Below are 17211 nucleotides of genomic sequence, written 5' to 3' on the forward strand. Positions count from 1 at the left end.
CTTCAACCTTTGGACAAAGGGCTCTAGCATAGGTGTTCATCTCCAGTAAATGCATTTGAAACCATCATGGTATAGTGAGAAATGAGAGACGATGAGAAATTGTAAATAAGAATATTATAGTAGATTTCTCCTCCTCAAACGCTCGTGAACGTAGGTATTATGCCGAATCATGTAAATATGCATGTTCACCTCTTTTATTTTCTCTGCACTTATTTCTTTTCACCGCCATAAATGTACGTGCCGACACTGAACGTGGCACACCGGACCACCGTTGGGGGCACCAAACCAAGCCATTCGAGGCTCGAATCGCCTCAGTGGGCCGGCAATGACTCTTCTCCTCTTCTGGCCTATTGTGCAATTTTTAGAGTATTAACAATTTTATCTAGGTTTGAAACTGAGAGAAGGGGGATCGAACAAATGGGGATGTTTTTGTTTTCATTTTTTATTTATATAAATACGTGACTGTCACATGAGGAAGCCACATCAAGCAATATAATCGGGTGGTGACAAGTAGTATGCCAAGCAATATTTTCCTACATTAAAATGGAAAAAATGATATAATCACTAAGGATTTGTACCGATTATGTGTACCAAAATGATTTTTTTTTAACATGTGTTTGCTTCTTCTTCTTCTTTTTTTTTTTTTTTTAAAGTAGTGTGCATGTTTATTTTTCTGTATTTTAAAAGAAAAACACAAAAAGTGCTGTTAAAAAAAAAAAGAAGAAAAAAAATACTTTAACACTATGGGTATTGTCGATGGCCCATCTGTCTAAATTTAGTTGACTTATTAACGAAATTTGTTTGATATAACACTCACTTATCATGTTGTGACTAGTTAAGGGCAAACACATTTCATAAATGTATAATAAGCTTTTTCAGCAATTTAAAAACAAATTCCAATATAAACATGCCATGAATTGGCTCTGGCCACATGGCTCCCAATGTTCTCCAATTGCTCACCTTGGACATGGCGGTGACTAACATCACCATGTCCAAGAACACCTGGTGTAGCTCCTTGAAATTCTTCTCCATCTCCCTCATCGTATAGTGCCTTTCTTATATATAATGTATTATGTCCAAAACTCTTCCTCTCCCTTGCTCTTGAATCATTTTTTGCAAGAATGTCTCGCTCTCTGTGGATTTATCCTTATGTTATATTCTCTCGAATTTTGCTAATTTGTATATAGAAGATGAAGATTTAATTGATAAGTAACTGGAAAGATCATCTTAACAGAGTTTGTGAATGATGAATATTTTTCCTTGTATTTCATTTATACATGATGAGATATTTATACAAGAGGCGGAGAATAAAAAACGGTTACATCACAGCAGGGACTTCGTCTATAACACTTGCTAGAGTATTCTTATTTTCTATACAACTATCATTTAGCTTAATATGCCCCCTCGAGTCCAATTCGGTATCTAACACATTGAGACTCGACCTAAACTAAAAGAATTTTTTAGAAACTAAAGGCTGTGTAAAAACATATGCAATTGATCTTTAGAGCTAATGAAAGAAATAGTTAGACTTTTAGCAACAACCCGAGCTCTGATAAAATGGGAATCATAGCCAACAAGCCACGAACTCAGTTGAGCATGCCATGCTCTGGGCACTTGCTTGTGTCCATAAATTGCTTTGTATAATTTACAGACATATGTGGGATGAGCCGTATCAATGAAGCCCTGAGGCTGTTGCATGTACATTGTATCAGTAAGAGACCAATGCAAAAATGCATTCTGAATATCAATCTATCTCAAAGTCCAACCATGAGAAATAGCTAGTGCAATTATCAAACGGATGGTGGGCATTTTTACCACAAGACTAAGGTTCTGCTTGGCCACTGAGAATTCTCAGATGAGAATTTTGAATTTTAAAATTAAATATTAAAATATTATATTTTAATATTATTATGGTATTGGGATTTGAAAAAGTTAAGAAAAAGTTAAATTGTTTATTATATTTTGTATGGGGATTTGAGAAAGTTGTAATGATGAGATAAAAATTTTATATTTGAGATGAAAATTTTTTGGGGCCAAGCAGAACCTAAACATTTCATCATAGTCAATTCCATGTTGCAGATGGTAGTCCTTGGCAACCAAGCGCCTTCCATCTTTCAAGTGACCCATTTGTGTGCAATTTAGTCTTGTAAATCTAGCAACACCCAAGAACATTGTTAGCTGAATTAGGTAACTCACTAAAAAATGAGTAGCACAAAAGCTATCCTAAGTGTAAGAGGATGTCATGTAATAATTAGGAATAAAATTCCTAAATCGTCTTCTCGAAAAAAGTTGTTTAAATCTAAACTCATAAAAAATTGTGAAAAGTTTTACATATAAAAGTGGTGGTATATATAATGAATGGAATTGTGCAATGGAAATAAAAAGGGCACTAGTCATAGATTAGATTCATACTTCTGGATTTTTTTAAAGTCGAAATGGAACATAAAAGACTAACAAATTGAAATTAACAATTAAAGATTCAACTACGCTAAACAATTTTAATTAATCTAAAAATTAAATAATAAACTGAAATTAATCTAAAATGTAATTGTAATGCATATTTAATAGAAGCTTAAATAAATAAGAAAAATAACTGACATAGCATAAAATAAACAACAAATAAAATGCCCCACTTTTAATCTAAAAATATCAAGAATACACCATAAATTTCAAATTGAAATTAAATAAAAAATAGGGAATAAAATATCAAGCCAATTGAACGGAGATGAAAATTGAAAGCAGTGAAGGAGGCTAGACTATAGTAGCAATTGGACCTCTCAAAGAGTATTTCAACGGCACTGCGTGAAAATAGTGTACGGTACTTTATGAATTAATTGGCTGAAAAGAAGCCGTTAGGTCGTGCGGCTTGAATTGAATCAAAAATGAAAAGAAACAATTTTTTCTCTTGTGCGGCGTGAAAAGGCTTAATAGAATAAAAGATGTTGCCCAGATCAAAGTTTTATTTATTTTTTTCCGAATATATGTGTTGCCGTGCGCCTAGGAGATAATTAATGTTGCAGTATAGTCTTCAAAGTCCCCCAAGTCAAAAGTTGCCATAGAATCCCCTTTAAATAAATGCATATCAAGGTCAAAGTCCCATAGAAAAAGTTGCCATCAAAGCCTATAGAAAAAGTAGGATCAATTCATTAATACTAAAAGTGCATTCCCTTTTATAAATGAAAAACTCTCAATTTCTTAGTCTATGTAAAAATAAATAAAAATAAAAATTAGAAATAAAGTAAAATAAAATAAAATAAAAATAAAGAATAAAATATTAAAAAAATGTTATGCATGTAAAGGAACATTATCCAATTAAATCACAAGTTATAATATTAAGCAAAAATCATGCTATTTATCAATTTAAATCACAACTCAGATTTATGCATTTTAATCATTTTTCCATCTAAAACTAATAATGATGTAATGAAAGAATTAAAATATATTGGTTCTAAATGTATAAAAATATGCAATATTTCAGTTTAATCATCAGGCAGAACGAGGCTCCATGTGGAGTTTTTGGTTAGAGCATTAAACTCCTGCAACATGGCATGTTGCCATTCGGCCCATTTGGAAGCAACAGAATAACTGAATGGGGCATCCATCAGTGAAGCATTTTCGAGATGGATATAGCACAATGCAATCATGAAGAGTTCGAGATCATGATAAATTAGTTTGGACTCTAGTAATAATGGGAGACCGCAGAGGGATTGAGGGAATGAGATTACGTACGAGATGGACAGAGGTGGACGGAGAGGAAGAACTATGTCAAGGAGACTAAGAAGGGACAAAGTGATGAGAAGAGAGAGGAGATCGCGAGGTTGAGGATGAAGTATGTGAAGGTGGTTGCGCAGAACATGAGAGACTAGTGTAAGGGATGGGTGGCCCATTCTATGATGCCAATTAGCAATGGAGGTGTGTTCGCCAAGTTGAACAGAAGGAGATGCGTCAGTTGACAATGCGGATGGGAAGACATATAAGTCGTTATGATTGGGTCCTGTGAGGAGGATCTTTTCGCTCAGTTTGTCCTTTACAGAGAAATGTGAATCATGAAATTCAAAGAAGCAATTGTTGTCAACACAGAATTTACAAACAGAGACAAGATTTTTAGTTATGGAAGGAATGTGCAGTAAATCATGGAGGAAAAAAGAAGATGTATGAGAAGAGAAGGAGGAATCACCGAAATGTTGTATTGGCTGAGTTGAACCATCGCCAACCCGAATTTGCTTACTGCCATTGTACTGCTCTGAGGATAGGTTAAGATTGTGAAGATCATTAGTCACGTGGTGAGTAACGACAGAATCTGGGTACCATGAGTCATCAAAAAAGGAACTAGGAGAAGTGTAGTTTGCTGAGAAGGAAGAAGGAGCCTCGAGCTAGTATGAATGGTCAAAGCGATATCTTCATTGAAGGGCAATGTGACCCTGCTTGTTGCACACTTGACAAGTTGGGCGAGGGAAGACTTGTTGAGGTGCTTGAGTGGAGGAGGAAAAATTTCTGCCACCCCAAGAAGATGGACTAGATCTCCCATGGCCATTTCTACCCTGTCTTCTACCTCGAGTGAAACCACGTCCACGAGATTGACGACCTCCAACAGAGGATAAATTAACTGATGGTTCAGCAATGTCATTGCCATTCTTTGTAGCTAACTGTGAGACTCTGCTTTCATGGACTAGTAACAAGTGATACAACTCATGAGAAGAATTTGGGTTAGTTCAAGTTGTAATATAAGTGACAAACTACTCATATGAAGCACCAAAACCAATAAGTAGATAGGTTACAAATTCCTTATCAGGTAAGGGATTACTTGTAGCAGCTAATGTGTCAGTAAGAGAGAGTACTTTGCCGAAATATTCAGTAATATTTTGAGAACCTTGAGAGAGATGTGTGAGTTGAAAATAAATGTTAAATTCCTTTGCTTGTGACTGAGAGGCAAACATGACAGCCAGAGAGTTCCATAGCTCTTTAGAGGTATTTGATAAGAGAACATGCCCTATAACAAAGTTTGAAAGAGATGAAAATAGGACACTGAGCATGAGTTGGTCTGTTCTTCTCCAGGAAGTATATGCTAGGTTAACAATGGTTGTTTGGTTTGGCAGAAATTCAGAAGGAGGAGAGACAGAGCCGTCGATGAAATGGAAGAGATCTTCACCTCGTAGGTAGGTGCTGATGTTCACCTTCCATAAATGATAATTTTCAGAGGCAAGTTTTGTGGTTACAATATGAGAGGAGGAGATGATGGAGGTATTTGTGATTGCTGAATTGGAGAGGGCCATGGATCAGAGAGAAACAGCTAGTCGTGTTGCTTTGATACCATAATAGAGTTTGTGAATGAGGAATATTTTTCCTTGTATTTCATTTACACATGATGAGATATTTATACAAGAGGCAGAGAATAAAAAATGGTTACATCATAGCAGAGACTTTGTCTACAGTGCTTTCTAGAGTATTCTTATTTTCTGTACATTTATCATCTAGCTTAATAGTATCTATGAAAAAAGTTCTGATTTCCCCCCTAATCATTCATAGTAATCAAAGAAATTCACCAAATTATCATAACAAGAAATATAAGCACAAATTTAAAAAAAAAAAAAAAAACTTATATCAAATAGAGAGAGATGGAAGGCGTTAAGATTGTGGAAGTTGGTAAGGTAAGATCAAGCTCAAACTTGCGAAGATGAAAATGGCAACTGTTTTGTCATCTAGATTTTCACTGGTGACGGTGAGGTATCTTCGTTGTATGGTCTCCTTATGCTCGAAGGAGATTTGTTGCCTCAAAGTGTTGAAGCTCTCCATAGAGTCCTTGAGCTTCTTCTTGAGATTGTTCACCATAGAGGTCTTGGTTTAGTTGGAGGAGGAATTGGGTTCATAGCCGAGGAGGTTGTGATTGGTAGCGTTGGAACAATCGAGGGCCTCGAGCTTTACCTTGATGAGCTTAGCCTTATTGAGGGCAAGAGAGACATCAGCATCCATGTGGGATCGAAGGTCCTTGCCGGCCTTGGCATCTTGAAAGGTTTGGCTCTACTTATGGGAGCTACAGAGGGTCTAGTTGAGGCAGTCAAGCTCCTTGAGCTCGTCCTTGACGTACTCGACGTCCTTGAAAAACTTGTCCATATTGAGAAAAGAAGGGAAAGAGATGCTACAAGGGAATGTCAAAAGGAGGATGATGTTTTGGTTTAGATCCATACCAAAACGCGCCATTGCATCACTAGGTCCCATTCCCACAACACAGCGTGTAATTTTTTGACGTGGCACGCTAGGTCATTTTTGTGTGCAATGGGTGTGAAAAAATGACTGTATTTAGAGTTTGTTATTTTAAAATAAAAATTATATTTAAATAATTTTTTAACTTTAACTTTACACTTTTATGAAATTCAATATAATATTTGTTTTTAAAGATATTTTTATTCATTTTTTTGTAAAATTTAATAAAATATTTTATTGAAACAATTTTAAAATTTTGCTATTAAAAATTATAAACGTATATCACTTTTCACATTACTTTATATAATAATGTTCTAAAAGGATTGATTTTTTTATAAAATATTTTTTAAGAGAATATCATTTCATAAAAATATTTTTATTTTACAATATATATTATAAAATATGCTGTAAAATATGTCATGCCTATGTAAAATAATTGAGTGCTGCCAAGGAGCTGTTTAGCAGTGACAGTGCCCCCAGGCCAAATTTGTTTTTATAATTTTTATCATTTTTTCTTTCATATTTTATTAAAATTTTTATATATTTTAAAAAAATATAAAAAATATCAATATTCTAATAATTAATTTCTTAATTAATAAGTAATTTTTTTTTTTAAAAAAAATTACATATATGAGCCGTAAAAATAAATGGATAAAATAGAGAGGTAAAAATTCATTATTAAAAGAATTCACTGCCTTACACCGTCGCCGAACTCAAAAGAGAAATGACTTTCACCGTCGGCTTGTTAAACCCCTAAAAAGTTCAAAGCCCTCTGAAAAACCCTAAGGTTTCGCTCCAGTGAAAGAAAGAGCGAAACGTAAAGAGAAAAACCCAAACAATCAGAATCGCCACACCTCTCTCTTGATTATTTCCCAAGGTTCGAGAATATGAAGAAGAAAGGTCCAGTTCCGAAAGGAGGAGGAAGGAAGGGTAAGAGGTTATCACGGGACCCATTTTTCATAACGGAGCAGAAGAAACCGCGGAAGCTTCAGAATGACGGTGACGTAATAGAGAGCGGCGACTCGGACGAGGACTATGGGTTGGTCCGTTCCGACAGGGACGAAGGGGAAATCGGGGTAGAGGAGGCCGAGTTGGCGGAAGAGACTGCAGGCGAGAAGAGGCAGCGCGTGGCCAGGGCTTACTTGGATAAGGTTCGAGAGATTGCGGCGAGAGAAGAGGAGGATGACGAGGAAAAGGAAGGTGGGGAAGGTGAGATGCAAGGCGAGAGGGACGCCCTCGTGGCGAGGATTTTGCAAGAGGAGCAGCTCGAGGAGACCGGTCGTGTTCGCCGAGCCATTGCATCTAGGTATTGTTACTTCTAACTCGATTAGAGTAGCGTTGGGTTGCATTGCAAGTTGAGAGTTTTGACGTAATTTGGGTCAAAAGCATGTGGTATTACGTCTCTTCCTCATATGGCATTGTAATTTGTGGATGGTTTATTGGTGTTAGTCTTTTTATTGGTTTTCGTGTGGGTTGGATGCTACTTTTGACGAGGAAATTACGGCATAAGTCTCCGGTTACATTTTTGGAATGATAGAAGCTTGCTACTCAAGCATTAAATTGCTTTTTTTCGCCGATGGATACTTTAAACAAACGTATAATCCTGAAATAGACTTCTTTAATGGTATTATCCTTTCTTTTGAAGTGCCGGGATATGGAAGATGAGTTTGAACAACATGGTTTTGACTTGATATGGTTTATTGGGAGAAGTGGAGAACATGTACATACAGTTAGATGTTTGGAGATGATCCAGAAAAACTTAGTCTAGGATGCTTATAATGTTTAATACATGTGATGCAGGGTTCAAAAGCTAGAAAGTGCTGATGAGTTCCGGGTCTTGGTGAAGCATCGACAGCCTGTCACTGCTGTGGCTCTATCTGAGGATGATTCGAAGGGTTTTTCAGCTTCGAAGGATGGAACCATTTTGCAATGGGATGTAGTTAGTGGGATACATGAAAGTTATCGGTGGCCTAGCCATGATGTACTGAGGTCCCATGGGGCCAAGGATCCGCAAGGTCCAGCCACAAGGCATTGTAAACGTGTCTTAACACTAGCTGTTAGCTCCGATGGTCGGTATTTGGCAAGTGGTGGTGTAGATCGCCATATTCATCTATGGGATACCCGTACGCGAGAGCATATTAGGGTAAATCTGGTTTGTTACTTATGTTGTGGAAACTGCGTGTGTTGATTTATAAGTTTAAATTTAACTACTTTATAGAAATTAGTCTAGATTGTGAGCAAAGATGTCAATATGTTTTGGCACCCATAAAATGCACATATTGATAAACATGATCTTCCTGTCTGGTCATTCATTAACATGCTCAAGGTGTGAAGCTTTTCAAATGGCAGACAAAATTCTGAGCTATGTGGGACCCTTCATGTGCCCTATTTATTTCTTGTTTCTTTTTTGGGTAGCCTGAACATTTCTTTTATTTGATAAAATTTTTTATGTCCTGTTGTTAAAGGCCATGCTTTAAAACCTGTGACGGTATGGATTTTATTTGCTATTCTTATTGCTTAGTTGTGTGTTGACAGGCTTTTCAAGGTCACGGAGGACCTGTATCATGTTTAAGTTTCAGGCAAGGGACCTCAGAACTTTTCTCTGGTTCATTTGATCGAACAGTCAAGATATGGAATGCAGAAGACAGAGCATACATAACTACATTATTTGGTCACCAAAATGAAATATTAACTATTGATTGCCATCGTAAAGAACGGGTGTTGACTGTTGGCCGTGATCGAACAATGCAGTTGTTTAAGGTAAGCACTCTTTTAGTGATTTCCTGCCTTTAGATTTACTCAGTCAAATTGAAATATATGGATGATAGAAATTTTGCATGAGCGCAAAGGGTGATGTGTGGCTGGTTTCTAAAACAAATGAAAGGACATGCTGGTAGCATTCGTTTTGTATTTGTTCCCTGCACTCCTTTTGACCACCTATGTACCTAACACAGGAAGGGCTATGAAAAAAATATCAAAATGAGGGTGCAGTCTAAAAAAGATCACTAGGCCATGCACAGTACTCGGTGATACTAAATCTAGTCAGTGTCTTCTTTCAATATAATCTTGTTCACCGATAAAAATGTAGTTAATGTCTTCCCGGTCCGTGTGGTAAGAATTGTCTGACATTTCAGAGAGAGGACATTGAATGGTAGGTTTTTCCAGGCATCCTGGCACCATCAAGAGTAAAGAATTGACTAAAAAAATGTTCGCTTACTAAAAGATAATTGGACATGAAGAGTTAAAGCATTTTTTTTTTTTTTGCTTCAAACTATACATGAAATTGATTTGTTGGTATTTTTAGGAGATTGACTGGTCCATAATTATTTTCTGCCACATGCTTTTTTTTTTTTTTTTTTTCAATAAAGATTTACAGCCAAAACAGGAGAGGACATGATTTCAGCTAATCTACATCTTTGCCACCACCTTTGATAAAAGGAGATTTATACAACTTATAAAAGTCTTTTTCTGACTATGATTTCCAATTTTCCACTGAAGATATTTCAGATTTATATTATTTAGCCAAAAAAATATCACATTTATACAATCTATACTGTGTATGTCTTTGTATTGGTTATCTTTTACCAATAAAAGAAACTTTGTAATGGCTATTATTTTTAGTATCATTGAGCTTGTGATGTATTTGTGCTATACCAGTTGGATATCTTTTTCAGTTGTCAGATGCTTGGTCTTTACATTACTTCTATACTTCTGAAATAGGTCCCTGAGGAGTCACGTTTAGTATTTCGTGCCCCTGCATTTTCTCTGGAATGTTGTTGTTTCGTTAGTAATGATGAATTCTTATCCGGTTCTGATGATGGAAGTATTGAGCTTTGGAGCACGTTGCGAAAGAAGCCTGTTGACATTGTGAAGAATGCTCATGCTTTGTTGGGTGCAAACAAGAATCTTGAACCAAAGAATAGTGGGAAAATCCCCAATGGACATATTGGTAAAACTGCAGTATTTTGTTTCCATATGGTTTATCATGAAAGTTGCTTCTAAAGTTTATCACATGGCCATATTAATCTTTGTATTTCTTGTATTACTGTATTTGGATGTGGGAAAATATTTTTGTAGTCAGTAAGAAAATATCTCAACCCATTTTTAGGTAATTATTGTTATTACTCTGTGCTGCTGTTATTACCCATGAATTTGTGGTTTTTCCACGTTTGTATAAGATTCTTTCACCTTTAGGGAGGAGACCAAGTGGTTTATATCAATGAATCTGAAACATCTGAGCAATTTTATTGTTTTTGCCTTTTGATTTTTCATTTGATCTGTATTCTAATAATATGCTATTGACTCCCATGCTGTAGAAAATGGTGACTGTGGTTCTGAAAGTTATAGATGTCTATCAGCATATTCCTGGGTCAATTCGGTCACAGTGTGTAGAAGCAGTGATCTTGCTGCATCTGGAGCTGGTAATGGTTCTGTTCGATTGTGGGCTATTGAAAGTGAGACTAAAGACATTCGACCGTTGTTTGACCTTCCGTTGGTAAGCCAAAGCAATATTGTGACAAAGCTTCACTTTGTGATTATAACTACACAACAGTGTGAATATAGCCTATTATTATAGCATCTGCTTCCACTATTTCTTCGATTGAATGGTTTCCTACCTGTAGTAACCAAAGATTATAGACTTTTAGGCAATCTATAATTTATTATGTAGGAAGATTATTTAAATGAATTGTTCAATAATTGCTACCAAGGTTGAGAATGATAAATGATCATTTGTGATTTTAGACTAGCTTAGAAATGTGGATTTGGTCAGCCTAGTGGTCAAATAGTGGATTTGGGGTGCGGTTTAGATTCAGCTTGGAACACCCCCTTCCCATTGATTTGGAATGCTACCTGCAAAAATAACTTAACACTGGGTAAGAGATCCAAAATAAAACCTGGACTCATTTCTTTCGATGACAAATATAGCATAGCAGGATAAGGTTTGAATAACTGATATAATAAGATTTTTGATGACATCATGACATAGTAAAAGACCAAAATTAATCCTATATGTGAAACACTTACGGAATGGACTAAGTATCACCACCTAGATCTGGTCCGTCCAGTTATTTTCGCCCTCATTACATGGGAATTTTAAAACGTCAATAACAAACAAACCGAGTCGAATACGTAGTAAGTAGTACAACATACCATAAACTTATTTTAACTTCAGATTACCTTGGAAATGTCCAAACACAATTAAGCATGCATTGCATATATGGCAATTAACAACAAACACACATCGACCACATATTTGTCATATTTGTCTTTTGCTTGCTTTATTGCCAAGCCAACAGACATTAACTGTGCATTGGTCCGCTAGACTACTGATGGTTCTAATCATCTCAAGTGACCATACCTCTTGCCCGTGTACTTGGGGTTTTGCCTATTCTGATCAATAAAATTTTATTTACTGATCAAAAAAATCTGTGGCTTCCATATCCATTCATCTCTTTGCATTGGTACCAAGCATCTCATATGGCAAACATGTTATTATTTATTGCATTCATGCCTACACTATGGAATTTATCTTGATTTTTATAAGCTTTTCATAACATTCATGATATGGGCATTGTCACAAATCTCATATTTTCACATTGTGACATTTATATAGTTATTCGTAGCATAAACTCATTCCTGACATACTAAATATTGCATGCATTATGCTAAGGCATTCATTCCTCACTTGCTTGTCACTTATCAAAAAAAATTCCTCACTTGCTTGTCATATTATAGCATAGGTGCATAAAAAGGGGCTTACAATGAAAGGGCAATAACATAGCATAATATTTGATTTTTTTTTTCAACCCATAGAAAGGCGTGATCATTCTAATTAACTTGTGCAATGTAGCTTATAATTAAAAACACCTCCTTTATGCCAATCACAGAATTTCTTTCCTTCTTATTAGGGTTTGGGCCCTTCAATATAACAGAAAATTTGATTTGAACTACCTAATTATTATATGCTAATTTAATCACATGGATACTTCCTGTGTACTTGGGCTATGCCTATTTCATTATCAATAAAATATCTTCTTACTTTTAAAAAAATTTATTATTTGCTAATGCATAACACTTCTATGAGTCATAATTAAAAAAAAAAAAAACACTTCTATGAGTGGTTAACAAGTTCTAACCGAAGCCATTTTTTAGGGTTTCTTTAGACAAGATTAATGTAGCAGAATCTGTCCATGTAATCTTTTTTTACCAAAACTGGATTTTGAAACTTGTAGAGTTTCAAGTATTTTGCTGCCTAGAGTTGTAACGAACATCTTAAATTCAATATTCATAAGAATTTTTGTAATATGGGCATAATACTTGATAAAAACTCACTTAAATTTAACTCTTAGAGGTTGCATAAGTGTTTGCAGCCCCCTAGAACTCCTTAGGACTTGAATTTGGGCTGTTGGAGTGTGAAAAGGTGCAGAAACATCAGATAAAGTCTGCTCTGGATGGCTGGAATAAAACGAAACAGGTGTATTTAAAATAGACTGTGGTGGCCGGTGGGCCTAAGTGGAGGTCTCCAAGGCCTTCTTCTTGAATTATTGAAGAAATAGAAACAAGAAAATCCTGAAAATCTAGCTCATTGAAGTCAATGGCTTTAGCCCATAGGAATAAAGTATTAACAAGGAAATCTAATCTCCTCCAGTGAGCGTTCCCTATCTTCAAAATTCCATTAATTTTGTTCCCTTCTTATGCACCATAGAATACAAATAGGAATGAGCTTCCACAAAGCTGTAATTTGTGGAATACCGCCAATGTCGCTCCAGTTGGCCAGAATCTTGATCACAATAGCTGGCATAACTCAGGCTAGGTCCGATCTTCGAAAGACATCCTCCCATAACACCCTAGTAACCTCACAATGGAGTAGCAGATGATCCACATTCTCACCACTCTTCCTGCACATACAACACCAGTCAATAAGAATCACCTGGCATTCTGTAGGTTGTCCATAGGCAAGATCTTGCACCTAAGAAGTTGTTCATGTGAAAAATACCACTTTTGGAGGCGCTTTATTTCTCCAAATGCTTTTCCAAGGAAAATGATTGTTTTGTGGGTTTGATAGGACCTTATAGAAGGAATGAACAGAAAATGTTCCTCTTCTAGCAGGTACCCACCACATCTTGTCAGTCCCTTGAGTCCTCAACCTCATGGAGTACAAGAGGCTGAAGAAATCAGAGAAACTGCCAACTTCCTTATAATGGGCTGCCCTATTAAAGTTTTTTTTTTGATGTCGGGGAACCTCTCCAAGGCAGGGCCCTTTGGACCCACCCCTGCAGAATAAACCCCGGTCCCGTGCACCGCACCCTCGGAAGTTTCTCTACACGGAATTGGTTAAATCGCTGGCTTTTCACCAGGGGGTGTGGCCCCAAAGGATTGTTTGCACCCATGAGGTGTTGAACCTTGGACCTTGAAGGGAATGAGACCCCAAGACCAAGGCCTTCACCACTTGGGCCAACATCTCCAATAGGTCTGCCACCGATGCCTGCTGCTCTCGTGCAACCCTGCAAACAGTAGGGAATGTGTCCTTGAGGGCTCTATCTCCACAGCAGATTTCAAGCCAGAATTTAATTCTAGATCTGCCCCCCATCATGATTCTAGTGTATTGAGAAAAAAATCCCATCCTCTTCTGATATGCTTCCATATCCCACCCCATAAGCCCCTTGTACTTCCATAGTACTTCCTCCCCCCCCCCCCTCCCCAAAAACAACAACACACACACATGCCTTCCATATTTGGAACCAATCATCGTCTTCCACACAGCCTCTGTCTCATAGTTATACCACCACAACCATTTTCCAAAAAGAGCCCGATTGAACACACTCAAATTTCTAATCCCACAAATACCATTTTTTTAAATAATAACTGACATAAAAGCAGCTATTGATAGTTGCTTTTTTCTATAGGTCAATTTCCTGAAATAGTTGTTTGTTTGTCTTGTCAGAAATACAAGTGGGTGGAAAGAATAATTTGGGCCGGGTTTTTCCCTTTTTTTTTTTTATAAAATTGTTTTAAGCCAGAGTTCAGCCCTTAATGTGGTTATATTTCAAGTTGGCATCTCTTCCTTATCCTGCCCCCTTTTTTCTTCTTTCTTTCTGCTATCTTCATTTGCCTTTTTGATAGTGCTTTTTGATGTTGGACTCAGGTGTAATCAGTTGTCTGATTGAGTTTATGAGGGCCTCCTAAAATTTCTGTTTGTTGCTTATCTATAAGTTTTTTGTGCCACAGGTTGGGTTTGTAAATTCCCTGGCCTTTGCAAAATCTGGACAGTTCCTGGTTGCTGGAGTTGGTAAGGTAATTTTCTTTATAGATCCCATCCTTGACTTTATCACACTCTTTTTTTATGTTATCCTTTCTGAAATTGCTATGAGATCTTAATTTGCATGACTTAGGCTGCGTTTGGATGTTGAGCTGAGTCGAGTTCTTTATGAATAATAGTGAGTTGAGTAGGTGGAATGACTTATGTGGAGCACATCTAAAATGAGTTTAAATGTGTTTGGATGTTAAGATGAGTTTAGTACTATTTATTGGAAATTGAAAAAGGTTGTGGATCCCATGTATAAAGATAAGTTGAAAAGGTTTTGGGTCCCACGTGTAAGGAGGTTTTGAGTTGAGATGAATTTAGTAATTTGAGAGTTGAGTATTTGGATGTTAGACTCAATTGAAAATTAGACTGACCTGAGTTGATCTGAGCTGAGTCTTGTAACTAAAGGGGACCTTGAGAAAATCCGATCTTTTAATTTTAGCTTTATGAGGTTGTTATATCACGTCATTGTATGAAGATTGCAGCCAAACCAGTGTTTCCATTAAACTGAATAATAATGATATGGACACAACTATTTTATAACTCATTTTACAACAAACCAATGTAATAGTTGCTACTTCTCATCTGATTTGAATTTCAAATTTCAAATTTTATGTAAATGCTCTCTATTTAAAACAAAGTTGTAACAGGAGTTGAAAGTTTGTGTAGATTTCGTTTGAGGAAAACCCTTGATTGTCAGTTATTAAAAAAAGGATAGCCCTCTTTCTATTAAGAGGAGGAATATAAGATTCTGCCATTAATATTTATAGCACCCAGGTTAGATTGCTAACACAAATATGATGCACCTGCAACAGGAACCTCGTTTGGGAAGGTGGGGCCATAACGAGTCTGCTCAGAATGGAGTTGCGGTTTATTCTCTTAAGCTTTCATAAGACGGGCAAATGAATTTTATAGCACTCCAATTTTGATTAATCTGAGTAACTGAGTTTTGATATTAAATGAAAAACTATTTTTGTTGTTGGTTCCCAACTATATATATATTTTTTATTACAATTTATTTTACAACCTTTCTGCGTTTGTATCCTTATGAGTTGATTAATCTTGTTTGATTTATTTTTCATCAGGAAGCCAAGTTAGAGACCATCGTTCAATGCAAGGACAATGCTAGGGTGCCGCCCAGCATGTAGCGCTGGACGTGGCCCCTAGTGGATTTAGAACTTTTTTTTCTTCATTTTTTAAAACATTTTTTTAAGAAAAAAAAATATACAGCTTTATTAATAGTTACTTCTTAACCATTAAGTTAAAAAAAAAAAAAAAAAAAAAAAATTACACGGCGCAGTCAACCCAGCTTCACAAGTTGGGTGGCACATTATCATTTCCCTTTAATGTAAAGAGCACTTATCCTTTGTAGTTAGGTAGTGCTCTTGATTGGTATTTAGGATGGGATGGCTTTATGATTTTGGATGTTTGGGGGAGTTTCATTTAGGCATAAATGTCCAAGATACATATTTTGGTCATATACGAACTAAGTGTCTTCGGTACATTGCCCAAAATTGTCTCACCATGAGGTTTATTTAATTCAATTTAGCTTTTGTTTTCCCTGTTATGAATACCATAGGGTTCATTTGCCACACCATACACATGGATAGAGCGTCTGTTCAAGGCACTCTAAGATCAGCATCTCTTTATTTCCATACTTAGCTGAGTTTTGAAATGAAATCTCCGATTTCAATATATTTTGAGGAGTCGCGATACACCCACCATGGGTGTATCCAGAGAAACACTCCCAAGAAGGCCATTTGATATTTTTTATTTTTATTTTATAACATTAAATAATACTTTCTTAATTATTAAGTCAAAACATCTATTGGGATCCACTGTCAAGACAATCCCTCGATGAGTTTAGTGTTTTCCTATTTTGAAAACTGGCAATTTCTGACTTGAACCGGATTTATTTCTTTCTTTTATTTTCTTTTTTTCGTTTTCCTTGAAAACATATATGGTAGGCTTTTCTTTGACATTCTTGTGCCTTTTGTTTTATAATTTTTAGAACTTTTCTAATCCACATGGGACAAAATTTGGAAAAAACCCAAGCATGTAATTACACGCGATTTTGCTAATAAAATACTGTGGTCACAATATGATTTTCCAACCTCAATAATCCCCCCAAAAAACTTATTAAATTAAAACATACTGCACAGTAAAAATGAACTTTCATAGCACTGATTATATTTCATCATCAGTAAAAAAAAATCCAATTGAGAACCATTCCGCATGTTTTAAGAGTATTTTTATTTGTAGTTTGTAAAAGTTATATTGATTTTTATGTTAAGATATTTTATTGAATAATAATTGGATGAAAATGTTAAAAAATTAAACTATAAAAATTTAATGTACATAGATATTTGGTTTGATTTAAAAAAAAAAATTGAAAATATTTGTCAAACCAAATCTGGTCATTACTTTCCTGCAAAAACACTAACCAACAGTTGAAAAAAAAAAAAAAAAGAATCATGAAAAAGATCTTGAAGCAAAGTGACACATCTAATTGTAAATAGGCATTTTCTTTTCTATTTCTTTGATGAACATGTTGTGGCACCCCCTCTTTCATAAAAGATTGGAAAAATATAATTGTAAGTATAATTATGTACTAATTTGTACACTAATATGATGTGATTGGTCAAAAAGTAGATTTTATTGAAAATAATGTTAATTTAAATTTTAAGTATGAATAAATCAGTATT

At 35.7% G+C, this 17211-nt stretch overlaps 1 protein-coding gene and 1 pseudogene across 2 annotated transcripts; one reads left to right on the top strand and one right to left on the bottom strand.

The window, feature by feature from the left end:
* Positions 1-883: 883 nt before the first annotated feature.
* Positions 884-6216, bottom strand: LOC122306391 (annotated as a pseudogene).
* A 694-nt stretch (positions 6217-6910) lies between these two features.
* Positions 6911-15534, top strand: LOC122308096 (U3 snoRNP-associated protein-like EMB2271). 2 transcript variants are annotated; one of them, XM_043121269.1, is made up of 7 exons: positions 6911-7507; positions 8002-8353; positions 8737-8961; positions 9922-10150; positions 10518-10696; positions 14431-14496; positions 15322-15534. In XM_043121269.1, exons 1-7 carry the CDS (start codon positions 7089-7091, stop codon positions 15397-15399), a joined length of 1548 nt encoding a protein of 515 aa, XP_042977203.1. In that variant the 5' UTR covers positions 6911-7088; the 3' UTR covers positions 15400-15534. The 2 variants fall into 2 exon arrangements, with proteins under 2 accessions (XP_042977203.1, XP_042977204.1); XM_043121270.1 differs by having other exon boundaries at positions 6913-7507; positions 8002-8344.
* Positions 15535-17211: the final 1677 nt, after the last annotated feature.

The sequence above is a fragment of the Carya illinoinensis genome, chromosome 4 (genome assembly GCF_018687715.1).
Source record: "Carya illinoinensis cultivar Pawnee chromosome 4, C.illinoinensisPawnee_v1, whole genome shotgun sequence".
NCBI lineage: Eukaryota > Viridiplantae > Streptophyta > Magnoliopsida > Fagales > Juglandaceae > Carya > Carya illinoinensis.